This window comes from Excalfactoria chinensis, chromosome 2 (assembly GCF_039878825.1).
Source record: "Excalfactoria chinensis isolate bCotChi1 chromosome 2, bCotChi1.hap2, whole genome shotgun sequence".
Lineage (NCBI taxonomy): Eukaryota > Metazoa > Chordata > Aves > Galliformes > Phasianidae > Excalfactoria > Excalfactoria chinensis.
In genome coordinates, this window is record NC_092826.1 from 7,984,561 (window position 1) to 8,004,614 (window position 20,054).

The 20,054-nt window shown below is 37.9% G+C and overlaps 1 protein-coding gene across 4 annotated transcripts in view; it reads left to right on the top strand.

Annotated features, from left to right (window-relative positions):
* KCNQ3 (potassium voltage-gated channel subfamily Q member 3) overlaps positions 1-20,054 on the top strand; it is a 187,975-nt gene that overhangs the window by 158,004 nt on the left and 9,917 nt on the right. For 2 of the 4 annotated variants that reach the window (XR_011902781.1, XM_072327942.1), the window contains exons 6-12: positions 612-722; positions 1,391-1,486; positions 2,772-2,866; positions 4,477-4,503; positions 8,854-8,910; positions 16,415-16,602; positions 17,488-17,590. Coding sequence is in view for 2 of the 4 variants with exons in the window: in XM_072327942.1 (XP_072184043.1) it covers positions 612-722; positions 1,391-1,486; positions 2,772-2,866; positions 4,477-4,503; positions 8,854-8,910; positions 16,415-16,602; positions 17,488-17,590 (677 nt within the window). In the remaining 2 variants the exon portion in view is untranslated. The remainder of the gene's footprint in view (positions 1-611; positions 723-1,390; positions 1,487-2,771; positions 2,867-4,476; positions 4,504-8,853; positions 8,911-16,414; positions 16,603-17,487; positions 17,591-20,054) is intronic. The other 2 variants (XR_011902782.1, XM_072327943.1) reach the window with 1 other exon arrangement.

Genomic DNA, 20,054 nt, shown 5'->3' on the forward strand with positions numbered 1-20,054 from the left:
AACCAGATCCCTTCCAACCCAAGCCATTGTATGATCCTATGATTCTTCCTTCCATTCACCCTTTGTATTGTTAGCCAGAAGACAGTACACAGAATTGCTGAGTATTTTCATATCCTTCTCTATTAGGAAGTTCAGGTAGGGTCTCATTGGTAAGAAGCAGTCATATTTGAAACACAAGGATTAGTGGTTGTGTAGGAAAGGAATAAGTTTTCACAGAATTATCTTTGCTTCTTAGTGTCTGGGACTTAAGGAAGAGGTAGCCCTGACTTCTTCTTGATGCTCTTCAAACTGATAATAGGCAAGTTCCATTTCTAACTGTACAATGACAGCAGGAATGAGGTTTAGTCTTTGTGCCACATCTGTTCCCATCCAGTAGATGCATCCTAGAGAGGCAACTGATTTAAGACTAAATCCATTCTCCTACACGCAGTGCCTCTGGACTATGATACCATGAAAAAAAGTAGAGTGGCCCATCATAAAGATCCTCTTTTAAGAAGTTATGTGTGAGCGCCCATAGAGCTAACTGAGTTACACAGGTTAGATAACGATATTTAAAACAGGTTTGTTGGTTTTGTCTTACTTATGGGAAGGTCTGGTCATTCTGCCCACAGATCACCCTTGCTACGATTGGGTATGGTGACAAGACTCCTAAGACATGGGAAGGACGGCTGATTGCAGCTACATTCTCACTCATTGGAGTATCTTTCTTTGCCCTTCCTGCAGTAAGTAACTTCTTTCTCCTCCCTTAGCCACAGCCCAGAGCTGTGTGCTTGCAAAAAGAGGATAAAGTGATCAAAACTTCCAGTGGAATCAAAACTTCTTAATAGAAGTGATTCAGACACTTGGGATGGTCTGTATTAGTAAATAACATTAGTCTGTTCTTTGCTTCCTGAAGACAAGTTGGATGCTGGAATCAAAATCCTTTATTCCCAACTTCATGTGCAAATTATTGTACATAATGTATATAATATGTCACCCTGGTAATTTCTGAACGATGTGCGAACATTGTCTGAGACAGTGCTAGTTGGCTCAGGACAGAACAAATCCAGCAGGTGAAAGATCATGGCAATTACAGGACAGATCTTGAGCTTGTACTCTAGCCTGCATTAGTTTACTGCTATTGATGTAGCCTCGTAAGACATATTTTTAAAAGAATGGGGACCTATTCGTCTAGGTTTCTGCCTATTTTACTGAGCTATAAATATATGCAAGACAAGGATCTACATTTCAGTGATCATCCCAGAGCGCTGGTCGTTCTGTGCAACCTGGTCTACTGGGAGGTGACTCTATCTGTGGCAGAGAGTTGGAACTAAATAATCCTTAAGGTCCCTTCCAACCCAAGTAATGCTGTGACTTTATGATAAAATCTTTCATCACTCTATGCTTTCAGGGCATTCTGGGTTCAGGGTTGGCACTGAAGGTCCAGGAGCAACATCGTCAGAAACATTTTGAGAAAAGAAGAAAGCCAGCAGCTGAACTCATTCAGGTTTGCAGCCACTTCTGTCATTGAAAAAGTGTTGTCTATGAAGTTTTTTTGCGTGATGCAGCAAGGACCACCTCTTCCCTCATCCCAGATTCTCATTTCATATTGCAGGATATAAGAAGCTATATTTTTAAAGGAAGTAAAACTTCTCCCCATTGACCTAGATAATCCCATGGTCCTTGCAGTTCTTCAGGAATCTCTTGATTTCCATAATGTCTTTTAGAAGAAAGGTGTCATTAGAAGAAAGACACCCATCTTCTAGCTTCTGGAAACCAACAAAATTCTGTGTCAGCATCACAAAATCACAGAAAACATGCTGTTGAAAACATTTTCTTTCAAAAATACAGGTTTTCTTAGTTCCTTTGAGAAGAAATTTTATGTGGAAACAAAGTCATGTTGTTATTAGAGTGGAAACAGCAACAGCAGTAACACAGTAGACACTGACCAGCTCAATCCAGTCAAAATGCATAGATAGTATATATGGTTTGTAAATGCTGAAACATGCCATTGGGTCTTCTGTTTTTTTTATTGGAAGATCAGATGACTCACTGGGAAGAGTCGTCTTAGCTCACTTGATCTTTTCTTATGCCCCTTGTTGTAGGTTCAGAAATTTAAGCATAAAATAACTTGTCTTGGAACTGACTAATTACTCAGCGTAGTTGTACAATGCATCTTGAGTGCAGTAAAGCAAATGGTAGTTTTTCCACAGTGGGACGTAGAAGCTTTCAGTGATATCACATAGAAATGCTGGTTTTCATTACAAATGCTGTTCAGAAACAGAAGGGGTTGCAGGAATGAGCACCAAATTGAATTTCCTGCTTAAATTATCCATATAATTCCATATAATAATTGCATATCCACTTAGCAGACAGCAAATTTAGTCATAAGGTATTTAACCTTGTGCTTTGAGAATTTTTGATTGAGCTCAGCAAAATGTCCTCTGATGGTACATTAGTATCCAATTTAATCACTTCTTGAAATATTGCACAAGTTCAGCAGTCCTTGGTTCACTTTCAGGAGTATGCAACAGGAGACTAAAACCAGTTGAATCAACTGTAATGTCTTATTTGTGCTGGTGGTACTTCCTGTTTAATAACCTCCCCAGATCAGAAGTCAGTGTTAATGATTTTGCCATCTATTGCCAGTCATTTGGTATAACTCATTAGTAATTCATTTCCAGATAGTCACTCAGGTGAATCATTGTGGTCTTTGAAATAATCTGTCTGTTTTCAGACTGAGGAATAGCCTTTCCTTATACTGATTATTGTCTCACTCTTGAAATCTCCAGGCTGCCTGGAGATACTATGCTACTAACCCAAACAGGATTGATCTCGTTGCTACCTGGAGGTTTTATGAATCAATTGTGTCATTTCCATTTTTCAGGTAAGTGAACTGCACACTTTTCCATCACCATTTTCTGTGAAGTTTAATTCAGGACAGGAAGTATGGAGTTTTGTATATAATGAAGTTTTCATAGGTAGCAGAGAGTTGCCAGTTACCGTTTTCCTAGTTGAGAGTGAAAAAAAAATGCTTTGTCTTCTGGCTCCATGGGCACATGGATAACTCCCTTTGTGTCTCTCACATTGGGGTTGAACAAAGGGGAAGGTTGCCTTGCAATCACCTTCCTTTTGTAAGACTTTGGAGTTTATTATCTGGAAATCTCAATTTCTCCTTCTGTAATTTTGATCACGAGAAAGTCTGAGCCACAGGCATCTGTGCTGTTCACATTTTCTATGATGCAACTTTATATTTTAAGATGGGCTGTGCTGAAAATTCTTAATTTTCCCTCTCCAGTTCAACCAGTCTGAGAAATGTGTTATCACAGTGTTGACCATGACATAAGAACACAATTAATGCTTGCTAGATGCTTGTTTTTTGGCAGTACTATTTGCTTGTGGGTATAATTCAGTGAAGGACAGCCAAGGAATGTCTAAAACTGTCCTGATGCTGTTCACTGAAGGTTCAAAAGAAAACTTTCTTGGTGTATTGAGGCCATTATTTTTGTAATCCTAATTATGATCACCACTCCACAGTTCAGCGGAAAACATTTCATGCATAAAACATTTATAATTAATCTGTCCTTGTCAGTTAATGGGTGTCTGATACTTTCTTGAGGTATTAACTCAAAAATGCCCATTAAATGCCCATTCTTTTAGCTATAGACTATCAGTCGCTAGTAATAGATATTTAACAAAGGATATCATTTCAACATGCATTCAGGGATTGCTGTTATGCTTCATTCTGAAAACAAGTGCTCTTAACCTGTTGCTCAGCACTGATGAGCTGAAATTACTGTGCTAGTATGCCAGTGCCAGCTGTTTCTTAAAACTGACTTGAAGAAACTTTTTAATTTCCTGCTTTCTCAAAGGAAAAATCACAAATACTACCTCTTTCTTTGTTTTATTCACAGTGTATTTCTTTAGAATGAATCTCCCATCAGTCACAAAGGAAATCTCTAAGAAAAAGCACAAGTGTTTATTTAAGGCTCAGTATATTTCTTTTTTGTAACCCTCCTCACTCTATCTATTCCCACATCATCTATTACACTGTGATTCCTACAGGGTTCCTTGACCTCACATTTTGTTCAGAGAACACTTCTCAGGTTCACCTGAAGTCTAGACTCACTATTGTGTTTTCAAACTTGTCCTTTGTATGAAGGTTCTTCTGTGATTTAAACGTAACCTGAAATTTAAGAGGTGTTTTGCAAATAAGGTCCTGGGAGAGAGGGCAAGGGACTGACTTCTCATTAAAGCCTGGATTACCATTCTAAGCAGCACAGATTGGTATCAGTGAACTGTTTCATTTACTTTATGACTAGTTGAAAATGTGATATCAAAGCTTTTAAATCTGTCCTCAGTAATGATCTGATCACAGACCAAAAAACATACAAACAGTTAGCAATAGATTAACAATTTCCATTAAAAGAGTGCTGGAGTTATTGTGTAATTCTTCTCTCCTTGCTTTCTTGTAATGCTTCCTCTCTACAATAAAAGGAAAGAGCAATTGGATGGTACTGCCAGGTATGCTTCTGTCATTACTAAAGACTCCTTCTAATACAGTTATTGGAGAATGTGGGTTAAATGGTTCTTTGTGGATTTGTGAGCTGTTAACCAAAACATGCTACTAACACCATAGGTAGTCATTAAAACTGTTTAACCAATCCATTTCTTAATTGCTTGCTTTTTTCCCAACTTAACAACACAGCTAAAATGCTAATCGTACAAACGGAAAGTGTTGCTTGCTGATTGTCTGTAAACAGCTTTATTGTTCATTATGATTAATCAGAATCTATAGACATTTCTCCTGGTCCATGCTATAGGGGCAGGGTTCAGCTTCAAGTTGTTCTTCAGTGAATTTAAAGTTCTGTCACATGTTATTGCTCAACAGTCCCACACAGAGCAATGTTTTGATGGAAGGGATTTCTTGATGATAAATAGGAAGATGAAAGGCTAAGGTGGATCAGTAGGATAATCACTCTCTCACTTTACTACAAAGGCTACATTAGAGTTAAGGGCTTGTTCTCACCTCTGCTGAAGTAGATGGAAAAATTCCCAGTAACTTTGGGGCTTTACAAGCAAAGAGAATGAAAGAATAATTGATCCTAATAGTGGTTGTCATTGAAGACTACAGCAGAGCAGACCCTGTTAGTGAACCTACAAGGTCTCAGACATATTTGGAAGTGAATTATTCAGAGCCCCTCCAGGAAAATTTCAGATTTGAAAGTACATAAAAGAATTCAACCTCTTAGGTCAGACACATAAAGCATTTAAATGCTAAACTGCTATCAATGGATCATCCACAATGAAAGTCAATATGTATTAAAAGATAAATAGTTCCACAAAGACTTATGATTAAGCTGTTTCCATGTTCATTCCCACACGGAGGAAATAAGCAAGAATTGTAGGAAAATTTGTAAACTGACAGGGAATTACAGCCCTCCTAGAGAAGTTCCTGAACCTCCAGTGGCAGAACAATTCCTGCAGTAGCCCCTGAGCTGTTCTATTGTTTAGGCCAGCAGAAGGCATTTAACATGGATGAATTGGATTAAGAACTGAAAATTATGACTCTAAGCCCACAATCTTTAAAACTGTAATCCCATGGCCTTCGTTCTAGAAGGTTAGGTGTTGCTTTTATGTTGTTAGGTAAGTAACAACCTTCAGCAAAACCATCATCAATCAATCATGATCAATGTATGGGAGCCTCAGTAACAATGTGTTTAGAGAAAGAAGCATTGTTATAAAAACAGATTGGAACTCTTCCAGGTAAACAGACAAATGATGGTACTTGTGGAAGTAGTAGATATGAGACCGAGCTCTAATCTGCTTGTTTTGACAGTTCAAGTCCTAAAATTAAACTAAAAAAAAAAAAAAAAAAAAAAAAAAAAGATTTAATCTTCCTGTACTGATTTAGCATGGGAGGTATTAGTTGCACTGCAGTTTGTGTTGAAGGCTATATTGAACTGAATGGGCAACATGGAAATGTGGTCCTAGTGGAGAGTACAGCCCTGCAATGCACTCAGTCTCCAAGGTCTTGCACAGTGGAGTACTTAATGGGCAATTTGTAGTAAGAAGTTCATTGTCTGAACTGTGGTTGATAATGGAAAAAAGAATTGGTCCCAGAAGAGTCAGAAAACATAAACTGTTAATAAAAAAATAAGACGGAGGAGAATAGATTGGGTAAATTGCTGTCTGAGAGCACAGTGTTGGGATCAAGGTTTTGGGTCCCATGATCTTGGGCAGGTCTCTGAGAGAGCAGGTATGTGGGCTTCAGACAGAACGCAACTGAGAAAATGGGACATATATGTTCTGGGGAGCAATCTGTCTGGATTGATTACCAGAACTTTAAACTAGATTGATGAGGGAAGGGGATAGAGTTCCTTGTGACAGAGGGGCCTGGTAATGCTGCCTTTTTGGTAAACTCTGGAGAAATGCGTCTCAATTGTCTAATTGGATCTTGTAATTACACTTCAAAGAAGGTAAAATTATCAGTAGTCTGGCTTAAACGTTCTCGCATCCCTCTAGAGATACCTGCACCCTCTGCTTCCCTAAGGTGCCTGTATACCAATGCACAGTATGGGAAATTAGCAGGAAGAACCAGAGAGCGGTGTGTGGTTTAAAAAATGAGGTCCAGCTGTGTGAAAATGTCAGTTTCTATTCTGAAACATGAAAGCTCCTTAGGAACTCCATAGAGTTGAATTCTATGACAAACCTTTCTAGAACCTCTCCTCCAAGCAGGAGATGGTAGTGTGACAAAATCACAGGGAGATGCAACTCCTTCTTCGTAGACCATTTAGGAAAAACACAGGATAAGCCAGTGAGCAAATTGTCCATTTCAGAAGTTAAATCCCAAGGCAATTACTTTGAACTAGAATTAAAATGTGAGTTGCGATGAAGAACATGTTGACCCAGACAGTGGGCTGGATCATGAAGAGGTTTGCAGTGCTACTCTGTTAAGAATAGCACAGAATCACAGAGCCACAGAATCACCAAGGTTGGAAAAGACCTAAAAGATCATCCAGTCCAACCATTCACCAATTACCAATAGATCCCACTAAACCATGTCCCTCAATACAACATCCAGACGTTCCTTGTACACCCCCAGGATCAGTGACTCTTTACCTGCACTTTACTTGCACTTTACCTGCAAGCCCTGTACATCCCCAGAACCAAGATAACTGATACTGTGCTCTGAATTGCTTACTGGTGGGAAATGTGGTGACTTCTTGCTGCAGATGCCACTAGCTGTTTCTTCCTTAATCTACGCTTTAAGCTGCCAGACCTACTGAAAAGGACCTGAGGGTACTGGTGGATGGGAAGCTGAACATGAGCCAACAATATGTCCTAAGAGTCCAGAAAGCCAATCATATCCTGGGTTACATCAAAAAGAACATGATCAGCAAGGCAAGGGAAGTGATCCTGCTTCTCTACTCTGCACTGATAAGGCCTCACCTGTAGTACTGCATCCAGATGTGGAGTCCTCAGTACAGGAAAGATGTGGACCTGTTGGAGCACATCCAGAGAAGGGCCATGAAAATGACAACAGGGGTGGAACACTTCTACGAGGACTAACTGAAAGAGCTGGGGCTCTTCAGCCTGGAGAAGAGAAGGTTCCAGGTAGACCTAATAGCAGCCTTTCAGTGTCTAAAAGGGGGAACTACAGGAAAGAAGAGGAGAGACTCTTTAGCAGGGTCTGTGGTGATTGAACAAGGGGAAGTAGTTTCAAGCTTAAAGAGGGTAGATTTAGGTGAAATATAAGGAGAAAGTCTTATACATTGAGGTTGGGAAGGCACTGGAACTGGTTGTCCAGAGAAGCCCTTGGTGCCTTGTACCTAGAGACTTTCAAGGTGAGGCAGGATCAGGCCCTGGGCTGCCTGCTCTAGCTGCAGTGTCCCTGATCATTGCAGGGGAGTTGTACTAGATGACCTTCAGAGGTCCCTTCTGACACTAAGGATTCTATGATTCTATGAGATCTCAGATAGCAATTGTGTCTGTGGAGAAAGGATGATTTCCTGTTTCCACCTGATCTGAAGACTCCTATGCTGTTGTGCTTCTGTATGTATTATAAAAGATTTTCATCTTCCTGAAAAGGAAGTTTCATGAAAAAAGTGGCATTAATGTCCTCATTTTTTAGAGTGCTCTCATTCAGCTGATACTGGGGTGTCTGTCTTATGTGTTCTAGCCTTTGGGGTGGGCTTTTGCAGACTGAACGTTGTTTATTTTGAAACAGACGTTTATATCTATGTTTGAGGAAGTAATTCTGGCTTGATTTTTCCATACTCTTTTTAATAGCTATTAGTGCTTATTTTGATTAGTGTGTTAATTTTGAATCACATGTGTATACAGGCACTTTAGTGAAGAATTTTGAACTTTCTCCTAGGACTTTGCTCCTAGACAGGTGTTTAGTTTCTGAACACAGCATTACCCAACTGTAGAACTAGACATCAGGAAAACATGTTCATTACTAAGTCAGCTATCATGTGACTGCAGAAAAATTGTTTATCCTGGTTTCCTTATGTCTCCAAGATAAATAATATCCCTCTGCTTTTGGAAATATGTTTTGAGATCTTTAAGTGGCAGAACATTGTACCAGTCCTACCTACTATGTGAGTATATGAGAATATAATGTGGTGCATTTTTGTATTGCCAGCAGTTGCAACTTAATGAAAATAAAAGCATATTTAGAAAGGTTGGAAAATTTCACTATCAGTATTTCTTCTTAATGCAACTTCCCAAAACAGGAAAGGGAAAAAAGTCCCTCTGAACTGCATACTTCATTAAATACAAATGAAAGGCTATTCCCATTCTTTTTCATAGAGCTTTTCATGAGTAATCATTAACGTCTCATCTTAATAACTTTTCTTCACTTTGCAGTAATGTCATGTTTAGTAGGGAGTCATTCTTTGGATCAAGCCTCACAAGAAAACTTAGGTATATACATTCAAGTAACAATTGAGTCTTACTCTTCATATTTCTTGCATGCCATTCTCTGCCTGCAATTTCTGTTTTGACAGCAGTAGTTCATCCAACTACCAAGGGAAATAAGAAAGAAATATTACTTAAATATAAACTTGCATGACCTTGCAGATAGTTCATTGTTCTGCTGTTCTGAAAACATGGGATCTAGTCATAGCTCTGCTGATGATCTGCTTAGAAACAAGCACTTTTCACTGTTTTCATAGAGTGAGAATGATACTAACCTACTCTGCCAAGCATCTAGAAGTCTATGGGTGAAAAATATTCTGTAAGAGCTGAAAAGCATTTCTTGTGCAGCCCCAAACTTGTCAGTACAAATGCGTGCAAGTAACTTTGCATTTAAGTTCAGCAGATCAGCGTCCCTGCATGTGTATTTACAGGTTCTGGTTCAGGAAATGGAAAAAAAAGTGGATGATTTTGATCGTCTGAATGAAGTTAGTGACATGTTTAAACATCTTGCTGAACTGTGACATAAGAGTTGGGGCAATCACTTTATCTTCCTGCAATGAAATGGAGAAATAATCAGTAGCAATCCAAAATTCTGAAAGACACATCATTGGAAATACTAAGATTTTGACTACATTGTTAAATGTTTTATTTTATCCTGCACAAACATCTTTCCGTCATTCAACTTTATCTTGTTCTTCTCATTTCTACTTCATTTCACAAACATCAATACACAGTTCAGCTTTCCTAGCCCAAGCCCTTCATCTTTTGGAGAGCTGCTAGTGAAGCACTCAGTTTTTCAGTGGATGATTGGCCCACGCAAAATATTTGAGAGACAATTTTCTAGTGATTGGTACATAGACAAATGTTCACTGCAGAGTAAAGAGTGGGGCAACATCCATGTGATTTCTATTTACATTTCTAGCTGCATCCTTTGGTGAAAAATATCCATCCTGTTTTCACAAGGAATTGAACTTGGATTATTCTCCCCATGGACTGGGGTGATATGGCTGATTTTTGCCCATTTCTAATCACTTTAAAGAAGAATGAGGAAAGGGACTAAGCAAAAGCCTGTTAGTGTGAACAGGGACTCTTTCTCTTTCTGAAGAGCATCAAAGATGAGTCTAAGGAGGAATTCATGGTCATATTTCTCACCAGACAATTTGGATGGTAAGTGAGTTTGAGTTTAAAGTTAGGTCTACACTTAAATACCAATAAAGACATAAAGCACCAAAGGATGAGGAAATGTGTTGGCTAAAATGGGACAATTTTCCCTCCCAGATGAGAAACTTGAAGATTTAGACCTTGAAGTTGTAGGTGGCTTTTTAAAGAAAATGTTAGTTATCAAGAAGTTACGGTCAACTATTTTTGATCACTGATCACTTTTGTACATTATTCTCTATAGAAACAAATGTTATTTGATTTTCTTGGAAGGATAAGCTGATTGGCTAAATTTTGTTAAGTACTTTGGAACAGAAAAGTGTTCTTTGTTTTATACTGGGAAAACGTGTGGACTCATAGAGACTAGTTGAAAGTATTCACTGAGGACTAAATTTTCAGCAGGGCTCATTGCTGTCTTCATATTAGTTGTATGCTAATTTCCACTGGGAAAAGCGCAAAGGAGACTATTTCTGAAAATCTCATTTAGAACACCTGATTTCTCAAAGCTCAGTTCTCCTGTACAATGATAGTACAGTTGATAATGTAGTAAAATACTGGAGCAAACCTGACTTCCTTTTGCTCCCAGTTACTTGAGACTAGACTAATCTAGTGATCAGCTATCCTAGTGATTAGTTAAACTGAAAAAATATGAAAAGATTTTCTGATTATTATTACTCTGTGTGAGGTGAAAAGGTGTAGGTCTGTGTTTTATTCATTTTTAGTATTAATTCATTGTTTTTCTTCTCATAACGTACGATTTGCTTATGAAACTCCAATGTTAGGCAAAACACAGAGAGGAGAGTATCTGGCTTGCATGATGGGATGTAACTGCGGTACTTCCATGCATGACTGTTTATGAATCAGTATTTCTAGTTCAGTGGTTCCCACTCTTTATTCTTAGCAAGGGTAGAGCATCTGCTGCAGAAACCAGCCTCTCTTATATATCCCACAAGCAAATTCTTCTCCCAGATGTTCCAAAATAATTTTCTCTGCTCTATGGGAGCAAGAATCTGAGAGATGAATTGTCCTTTAGCAGTGAAGATGGTTTGCAATGCATCTGTCTTCCTCCCTTTGTAGTATCTGCCCTAGTGTAAAGGAGTTCTCATCCTAGGACTCCACTTCGAAGATAAAAGTTTGAGGAAAACTTTTATCCCGTCACAATGGAGAGGATGCAATGGCATGCAAGACAAGCAATGGCAATGTATCCAAGATAGTCAGAAAACAATACTCTGCACTTTTATCAGTATTTCTGGGATGTGTTACTCCCTGAGATTTCTGGAATTGTATTGGAAGCCAGAAATCCTGTTTTCCTATGGGAAAGTCAAATGATGTGAAACTGCTGTACCAAAGAGAAGAAAAGCAGCTAATATCAATAGGTGAATCTGAAAGACAAGCAGCAGTACATGGACTTGTGGGTGGGAACCACTGTCCTAGCCACTCTCATAAAGGATGATGTGTTTTGCGCATGCTTCATCCTCTGAGACTGAGCCATGCGCATGCTGTTTTAATGATGGGGATTGTGTCATGAAAACAAATGTTTCCTAAGTGTTTTTAAAAATCACTGTATAAGCAAAAATCCCCAGCAGACTCAGATTTCATCCCCTGGAAATGAGAATACAGTCCAACTTTTCCATGATGACAGATCGCCATTCTTCTAGAAATATGTTTTGTTTTGTTTTGTATACAACGTATCATATTTTTCATGTGAAGCTAAAGATTGATTTTCTGAGTATTCTACTGCTCTGGCTGCCTACATATGAGCACAGTTGTCCAAATTTATGGTGTTAAAATCCCGTTATAAATGAATGTTACTTTAAGGGTTAATAATCAACATTAAATTAATGAGAAAGGCTTCAGGCCGCATAGCTTCAGCTTAGGCTAGAGATCTGCATTTTAAATTAATTCTCATCGAGATCTCCCTGTAATCAATAATAACAGATGTGTTTCTGCAGCTGAAAAGTCATTCCAAAGTGAAACAGTTCTCTCGACAGGTTGCTAACTTCCCACAGAGCAGAAAAAGGAGCCTAAAGATCAATCTTAGGCAAGATTTTAAAGTGTATAAAACAGATTGGTTGAATTCTAAACCTAAGATGCCCAAGAAAGTCTTGAGACAATGTTTTGTTCATGAAGTGGCAACTATCCATGGGAAAAGTTACTCTGGAAAGGCAATTTGGGAATGGTTTATGTTTATATTAGCTACATTAAAAAAATAAAAATAAATAATGAAAAAAAAAAAAGAAAGTTGTTAAAAAAGAAAGAATAAAAGAGAGGGTAGCTATAGATGTAGTTGAGAATACCATAGTGAATAAGTAGCCTTTTGTGCTGTATGCAGAGGACAATTTTCATCTACGAGCAGGTTATGAAATCTTGATCACTGCTATTCTGAGGTAGGTCCGCAAAAGAAGTTTCAGTCCCTAAACTGAAAAAAATAAAAATAAAAAAATCACAACCACAGGAAGAATATTTAGGATTCTTTGCACTCACTTTGTCCACTCACCCTCTGCCTGCTGGTTTGGTCTATGTGAACTCTTCAGTGCAATTCGTGCCTTCTTATCTTCTGATAGGAAAGACAGTTGATGCAGGAATTTTAAGGGGAGTACTTTGAGGCATCTGGATATGTGTTTTGAAGTACTGAGAAATTTTATGGAGATTGATTCAGAGGTCATACAAAAGAACAGCTACCTTTCTCCAATGTCATATTTTAACTGCTTTCCATAAACAATATAAATCCTGTCTCACCTGTTTTTCTCCTTCAGTTTTCAAGTTCTTTTTTGTAATCATATTCTTCCATTTAGAACTTCTCTGTAGTGCTACTAAAACAAATCTTGTAAGGTTTGATAGATTGCCTGTGGACACATCTTGCCTTTGACAAAGTTACTTCATCATCTGAAATCATCTGAGTTTCACTCCTAGATTTCATCTCTTTGGAGCTTCTTTCTCATCCTTGAATGTTTTTCCAGAAACCCTTCAAACTGTTCAATCTTGAAATCCTAAGAACAGATGGGCTAAATTCTCCTCCCTCATTCGAGCTGTGTTTATCACTGGCTATCTGTTAATCTTCTCAGGAAGAAATGCTAATCTCCATAACCAGGCTGTGGTATACACAATTGTTTCAAACTTGGAGGAAAATGTTTAGCTTTAACAGTAAACAGACCTTTTCTGATTTAGTTTCTTCTAGCTTACTTAGTAGCTTACTTCACAGTTTCCTTCAGTTTACAAAGATCACCACCTCTCCAAGCATGCTTAATTTCTCTATCCTTCTTCACCTTGAAAACTTCATTCCTTCTAATTTTCATGCCTATGAGTTTATATTTCCTGGCTGACTCTTTGCTGTCATTCAGCTAGTTTTTCGTACCTTCTTTGCATTAAAATATTTTTAACCCTACTTTAACCCCCAGAAGCCTACACAAATCATTCAGTTGGCTTTTATTGTCATGCCTTTTCAAGGCTTGGTCAAGTTACCTGTCTTCCTCTCCTGTATATGTTTTTTCTATATATAGTATATGAGAATAATTCACAGTTCACAGGGATGCTTTGGAATAGACACAGAATCATAGAATCAGAATTGCTCAGGTTGGAAATGACCTTAAAGATCATCTAGTCCAATCACAACCTAACCATACTACCCTAACTAACAACCCTCTGCTAAATTATGTCTGCTCTCAGACATGGCCTCTGGGAAAACAGATAAGTGACAGTACTGCTGAAAAGAGACCACAGATTTCTTTTCTTAATAGAAAGAAAATTGCTTCTTCAGATCCTATACTCACCATGAGTTTATCCTTTGGAGCAGATCAGTCAGATCCAGAGTCCAGCCCAGAAGGAAACACTATGGAATTAATTTTTAAAATAATTCCAGAGGCTGAACATGAAACTACCCTACACATTTTGTGCTGACTACTTTACCATAGATATCAACAAGCAGTATTATTTTTCTACAAACAGAAAAGTATTCCTTGATTTTTTGCTGTGCATATTTGTCTGTGCTTTGTACATCTTCCCCCAAAGCTATTAATTCCTCAGTAGACTCCTGTCTCAGGAGGGCAAAATCTGGGTGCGCCTAGTGTGACAAAATCAGGGTGAAAATCTTAGTGAATACCATTCACTAACACCATTCTAATTCTTCTCTCAGATCTGTGCTTTTATCTCCTCAAATTATTGACTTCAGGCCTGGCAGTGCTGATACATCAGGAGGAGCTGTGTGTCTCCATACTCATGCAAGTCCTTCTTAGTTTTGCTACTTCCATACTTGCGCATGTCTATACACTTAATATGCACATCTGAATATGCAGCAGAAATTGCATTCAGGAATATTGAACTACTGTCAAAAATAAAATTCAGAATGTCTGAGGAAACTTCCTACACAATTGTTTATACTTCAGTCTTTTGAGACAGTGATATTTCACAGAATCACAGAATTACAGGAGTTAGAAGGGATCATTGGAGATCATATAGTCCAGATCTCCATCTGGGTCTAAAGAATTATTAATATGAATCTGATTGTAAAGATGAGGGTTCCAGTAATTCATATTAATAATGTGTGGTAGCATTGGTAATGAGAGAACAGTTGGACTAGATGATCTTGCACATCTTTTCCAACCTTGTGATTCTATGATTCTGTGAAAAACAAACAAACAAACAAACAAAAAGCAAACAAACAAGCAAACAAATAAAAAACACCTGAAGCAACTGTGAACTGCAATACTCAAATAAATTAAGAACTTCATATGCTGTAAGTTGCACTATTCCTACAAGTCAGCACTACTATGAAAGCTGCTGTTTCTTTAAAACTATTGAATTGCTATTTTAAGATTATTCCAAAAACTTCTGCTGTGGTGGGATACTGCCACAGGCAGAGCTCTGAGGTGGAAACAGCTTCTTCTGTCAAAGAGGTGCATCATTGATACCAGAGATCCACAGCTTTCAACATACAAAACATACAAAAAATCCATCTGACCAAGATGGTAACTCCTTAAACAGAGAATAAATAGTACTGTGAGCAAGGCTCTTCACTCAAAGCATCTGCACACAAGTAACTAGCTTTGACCACTGTGTCCTTCCAGGGTGGACCTTCTCCATCCTTGCTCTTCCAAACCAGTATGTTCAGTGGCTTTGGCTGAACACCATGCACAAACACCCCTCTGAATACCAATAAAATCTCTTTATCCTGGCCATCAGTTTTTCCTTCAGCTTTGCTCCCCCCTGTGACTCTCAGAAACCTGTCAGCTGCTGCTTTTTTTCTCTACTCCTCTGAACCCTCTTGCCCTACTCTCCCATACAGGTTTGTCTCATGGCCACATGTGCAGAATTCACCTCTTCCCAGAGCTGCACTGTCTTGCACTGTTCAGGATTGGATGAAGGGCAGGCTTTCTTGTCATGGCTTAGTCCCACATTTACATTTTTTATCAAGTGTTCAAAGCAATATAATTTTAGCAGAGAAACAAACAAGAAATTCAAAGTTTATACTATCCATCACCTACAGATTGTTCAGAGAATTACTGAAGCTGATACACTAACTAGCAGATTCATTTGTTCTGATGTTTTCAGTGGTATTTCTGATTACTTTTTAGACTCTTATGGTCATTAGGCTATGAGAACGGTTACTGATGCCAGTAAGATGGCAGGTAGATGCAGTTCTAGCTATACCTTGTCACTGATGTGACGAAGTCTGGTACATTATTTTAAAAGAGGACAGTGCAAGGCATCATCAGAGCAACAGAATAAGTCATTTTATCACAATTTGAATAGAACACTTACATTTCTAGAATAATAAGAAATTACTGAAATTGAATCATGGAGAGAACTGGGTGGCCTGCGCTACCAGGTAGCAGGTAATTGCTTGGCAATGCCTTTCCAGTGTCTTCCTGACAATTTATTTGGTTCACAGCACATTTGACCTTTCTTCTCCTCTTTACTATGCACATGACTTATTCATTTAATAGTCTGCCATAGATGCAGTAGTTCAAGAAAGTACTGATGAGGGAAGGCCAAGCACCCTTGCCTTTAGATAATATAGCTGCCTAAGTAATAATGTTTTGGGTATTTTTAATAAAAAAAACTAATGCTTCAGACATGGTACTGGAGCTTAAGCTTGTGATGTATTACATAGATAGGACAGTAAGACCCTCTGGTAACATTTTCAACATTGATACAATAAACAAATTCTCATAAAAACCAGCTAATTATATGGGGAGCTTTGCTGTTTCTTGCAAAGTCACTGATGTATTATGGTAGCCCCAGCAGTGTACTTGTGTATGAAACATTTATTTAGCCTCTTTTATATATAAAGCATCATGAATATAAGTTTAAAGTGTACAAAGGAAGAAAATGATTACTTTTGCTTATTTTGTAGCCAAAAGCTGGGTCTCTTGGATCGGGTTCGTGGTACCAATACTAAAGGAAAGCTATTTACCCCTCTGAATGTAGATGCCATTGAAGAAAGTCCTTCAAAAGAGCCTAAGAATGTTGTCTTGAATAATAAGGAGCGTTTTCGCACTGCATTCCGAATGAAAGCATACGCTTTTTGGCAAAGCTCAGAAGGTAGCCCATCTGTGTTGATTTCTTTCTATCCATCCCCTTTTCTCCCCATTTTACTTTCTTCCTCTGCATCTTCTGTTCAAGGTTTGCAACTTTCTGGAACAAGCATTGCCATCTTCTGGTTTTATGTGGCACATTTAGGGAAGCTCCAGGAAACAAATGCTGGTGTCCAGGCAACACAGTGCTGAAATAAGGCAATTACCCTGCAAAAAACAGCAATTGATATTGGATTTGGCCAGTGCTGTAATCAACCTACTTTAACTGGGACAATAAGGCACAATGGGCAGTGAATCTGTATCCCCCAAAAAGCACTTGCTATCATGGTTCCACTTCTCAGCAGGGATTCTGTGTTAAAGTAACTCCCAGATGCACTACATCCAGACCTGTGACCTATATATATCTACTCATTGCAAACCCTTTAAACCTTGTTTTATAGAGTGAACTGTTGTTTCTCTCCCACTCTTCACCGGAAAACTGCACTCTAGCATTTCCATTTATGGGTGTCTGTGCAACAAGACAGGATGTTTTTCCTCAGCTTCCCTCAAAACATTTTTCTGCTGTTGTCTGTTGTGTTGAAATGTTTTCTCGGTGTCAGTTTCTTCTTTCTTGTGCCAACTAGCCTCAGCACAAACATCCATAATACCATGGATATAGTTTGGGTGTCCTCTCTGGGGAACCGATTATCCTTCCCCTAAAATTACATGAGATCAGAGATGTGGAAATGGGAATATTTGGCCTGTATCTTCTAGAGAAGTTCCATCCCAGTGGGATTATGAAATCTCTTCCAAGAGCTTACTAGAGTAAGAGAAACCTGCAAAAGATGTTCTTTTTATAAATTACACTTGTATCACCAAATGTTCACACATCTTTTTCTGACCTACCTTGCAGATGCAGGAACGGGGGAACCCGGGGGAGAAGAGAGAGGCGACAGTAGTGACTTCCTTATGGAAGATATGATTCCCACATTCAAGACAGCCATCAGAGCTGTCAGGTAAATGTCTTTAACCTCTCCACAATTTTTGAGTGTTTCTGCTTCAGGAAATCTCTTGCTGCTGTTCTTGTTTTTACAAATGCAATAGTCTGGACAACTATAGATAACTGAAAAACATTAGGCAATTCCTATTCAAAGTCCTCTTTTAAAATATGCAGAAGAAAAATGTTTTCAGTAACATTTATCAGGCCATTTTTTTCAAGACCATCCACAAACATGCTTATTATAAAATGAGATATTATACACCTTATCATTAAAATATATCTTATAATTATAGCTTACAACTCAAAGTACTGTAACATTCATGTAAAGCTGAAATTCTGGTTTAGCAACAAATTCTCAACTGACATAAATGTGCCTTATTTATATTTGTATGAATCTGCAGTATATTTTTGTGTCTGTCATGGTTTAATAGATGAAGAGATTTCCATTTGATCAGTCTTCAGCGCATGGATTGTGTCATTTCTAGTTTTGCATCAGGTGAAATATTCCTTGATGCTAAAAGTTCCTAGAAAGAATTGATAATGTGCTTAGTATGTCAGAACCACCAAATAACTTCACTGGTACTTTATTACCTCTACACTCAGATTTTTTTACTATTTCTCCATAATTTTCTCAAGGAAAATATTCTCCTTCCCTTTCCCTTTCCCTTTCCCTTTCCCTTTCCCTTTCCCTTTCCCTTTCCCTTTCCCTTTCCCTTTCCCTTTCCCTTTCCCTTTCCCTTTCCCTTTCCCTTTCCCTTTCCCTTTCCCTTTCCCTTTCTCTTTCCCTTTCCCTTTCCCTTTCCCTTTCCTTTTCCCTTCCCTTTCCCATTCCCTTTCCCTTTCCCTTTCCTGTTCCCTTCTTGTTCCCTTCCCGTTCCATTCCGTTTTGTCATTAAATCTTGGACCAGGCAGTTACTACATCTAGTTGAAAAATATCAAGTCTGGAGTGTCCCAAATACTCTGTTCTTTAAAAAGATTCAAAGAAGATGACTATATAATCTAAATCCAGAAGAGCTCATAAATCAATTTCATATGTATGGGATGGATATCCCATTGTTACTGATTATGATTGCATGCATTCCCAGTGCATGCCGAAGCTATCAGCCAACCAACCATCTTCCCATTACAGTGTGGTTTCCACGCAGAATAACTTCCAGTCAATTAGTAAGTGGTGAAAGATCTTCACATTTGCAGTTGTTGGTATCATCACAGAGTAAACTCTTTTTTTTTTTTTTTTTTTTTTTTTTTTTTTTTTTTTTTTTTTTTTTTTTTTTTTTACTTATGGATGCTATATCATGCTAACAACTTATGTTGGTACATTATAGCTGAAGGCCTATATGTCTTTTTCACCTCCACAATGAACTTAATTTTTAATACCCAGGCAATGGCTGAGAAAGAAAAGTAGTATACAGATGGTATTTCTTTCACAAAATGCAATTGCCTGTTAAGTCCAGTTTGCCCTCATCAGAACTTCCATAACCATTTAGTGCTTTGAATTCAATACTTGTTTTTCTTCCATATGAGTCTGAAATCTGTTTTAATTTTATCATTTTTATCAATAACCCAAAACTGTTTTATCTAAAATATTCAAATAAAATAAAAATGAATACTAATTCTGTCCTGCTGGAAGTTTCTCCATCCTTGCTCCCTCTATAATTTCGCCCTTTTTTTCCTCCTGATACCTGATTAGTTTCAGACACAGGCTTTGCATCTGCCTATTCTGTACACTTCCATAAGGCATGTCATTATTATTTTTTGCGAAACTTCCACTCCCATATCCTGTGCAAATCTAATTGATTTCATGTAATTTCCCTTTAAACTCCATCATAAGCCAAGATTTTTTTCCTCCCTTTATTTTTCCCCCTTGTAAGGTTTATCCAGACCTTGTAGGCTATAGAAGGCAATTCATTCAGACAAAACCTCCCAGTGGCTTTCTGAAGTCATAATAAATAATTTAAAGTGAAATCACTATGTGTTTCCTATTTTAAATACAGTTTGGATGTTATCATACATATTTTGGCTACAATCATGAAGTTTCAAATTTTGAAATCTCAAATACTGAAAGACTTACAAGCATCGAAGTTAAATAGTTAGATTTCAAGCCTAAGACAGACAAAGAAGTTAAATGATATTTCATTATTACATTTATTACCAATTTGTTTAATCTACCAAGATACAAGTGTGAACAGGTGAATAAACAGGAAAGTATTTTAGAAAAGGATGGAAAGAAGTTTTCAAGCTCTCTTGCCAGCATGGGTCCATATTATTTCTATGATTTTATTATTACTAGGATATTATATTACTAGGATAATAGTAATGATAATAATAATGATGCCATATAACAATAACAATGCCACAGCTATAACAATAATTTTACACTGGCAATTTTTTAAGGATACTTCAGGTATTTTTTAACACTTTCTCCTTTTATCTACAAATTCAGTTGCACACTACCAAACTTTCATATTCCTAATGAACTA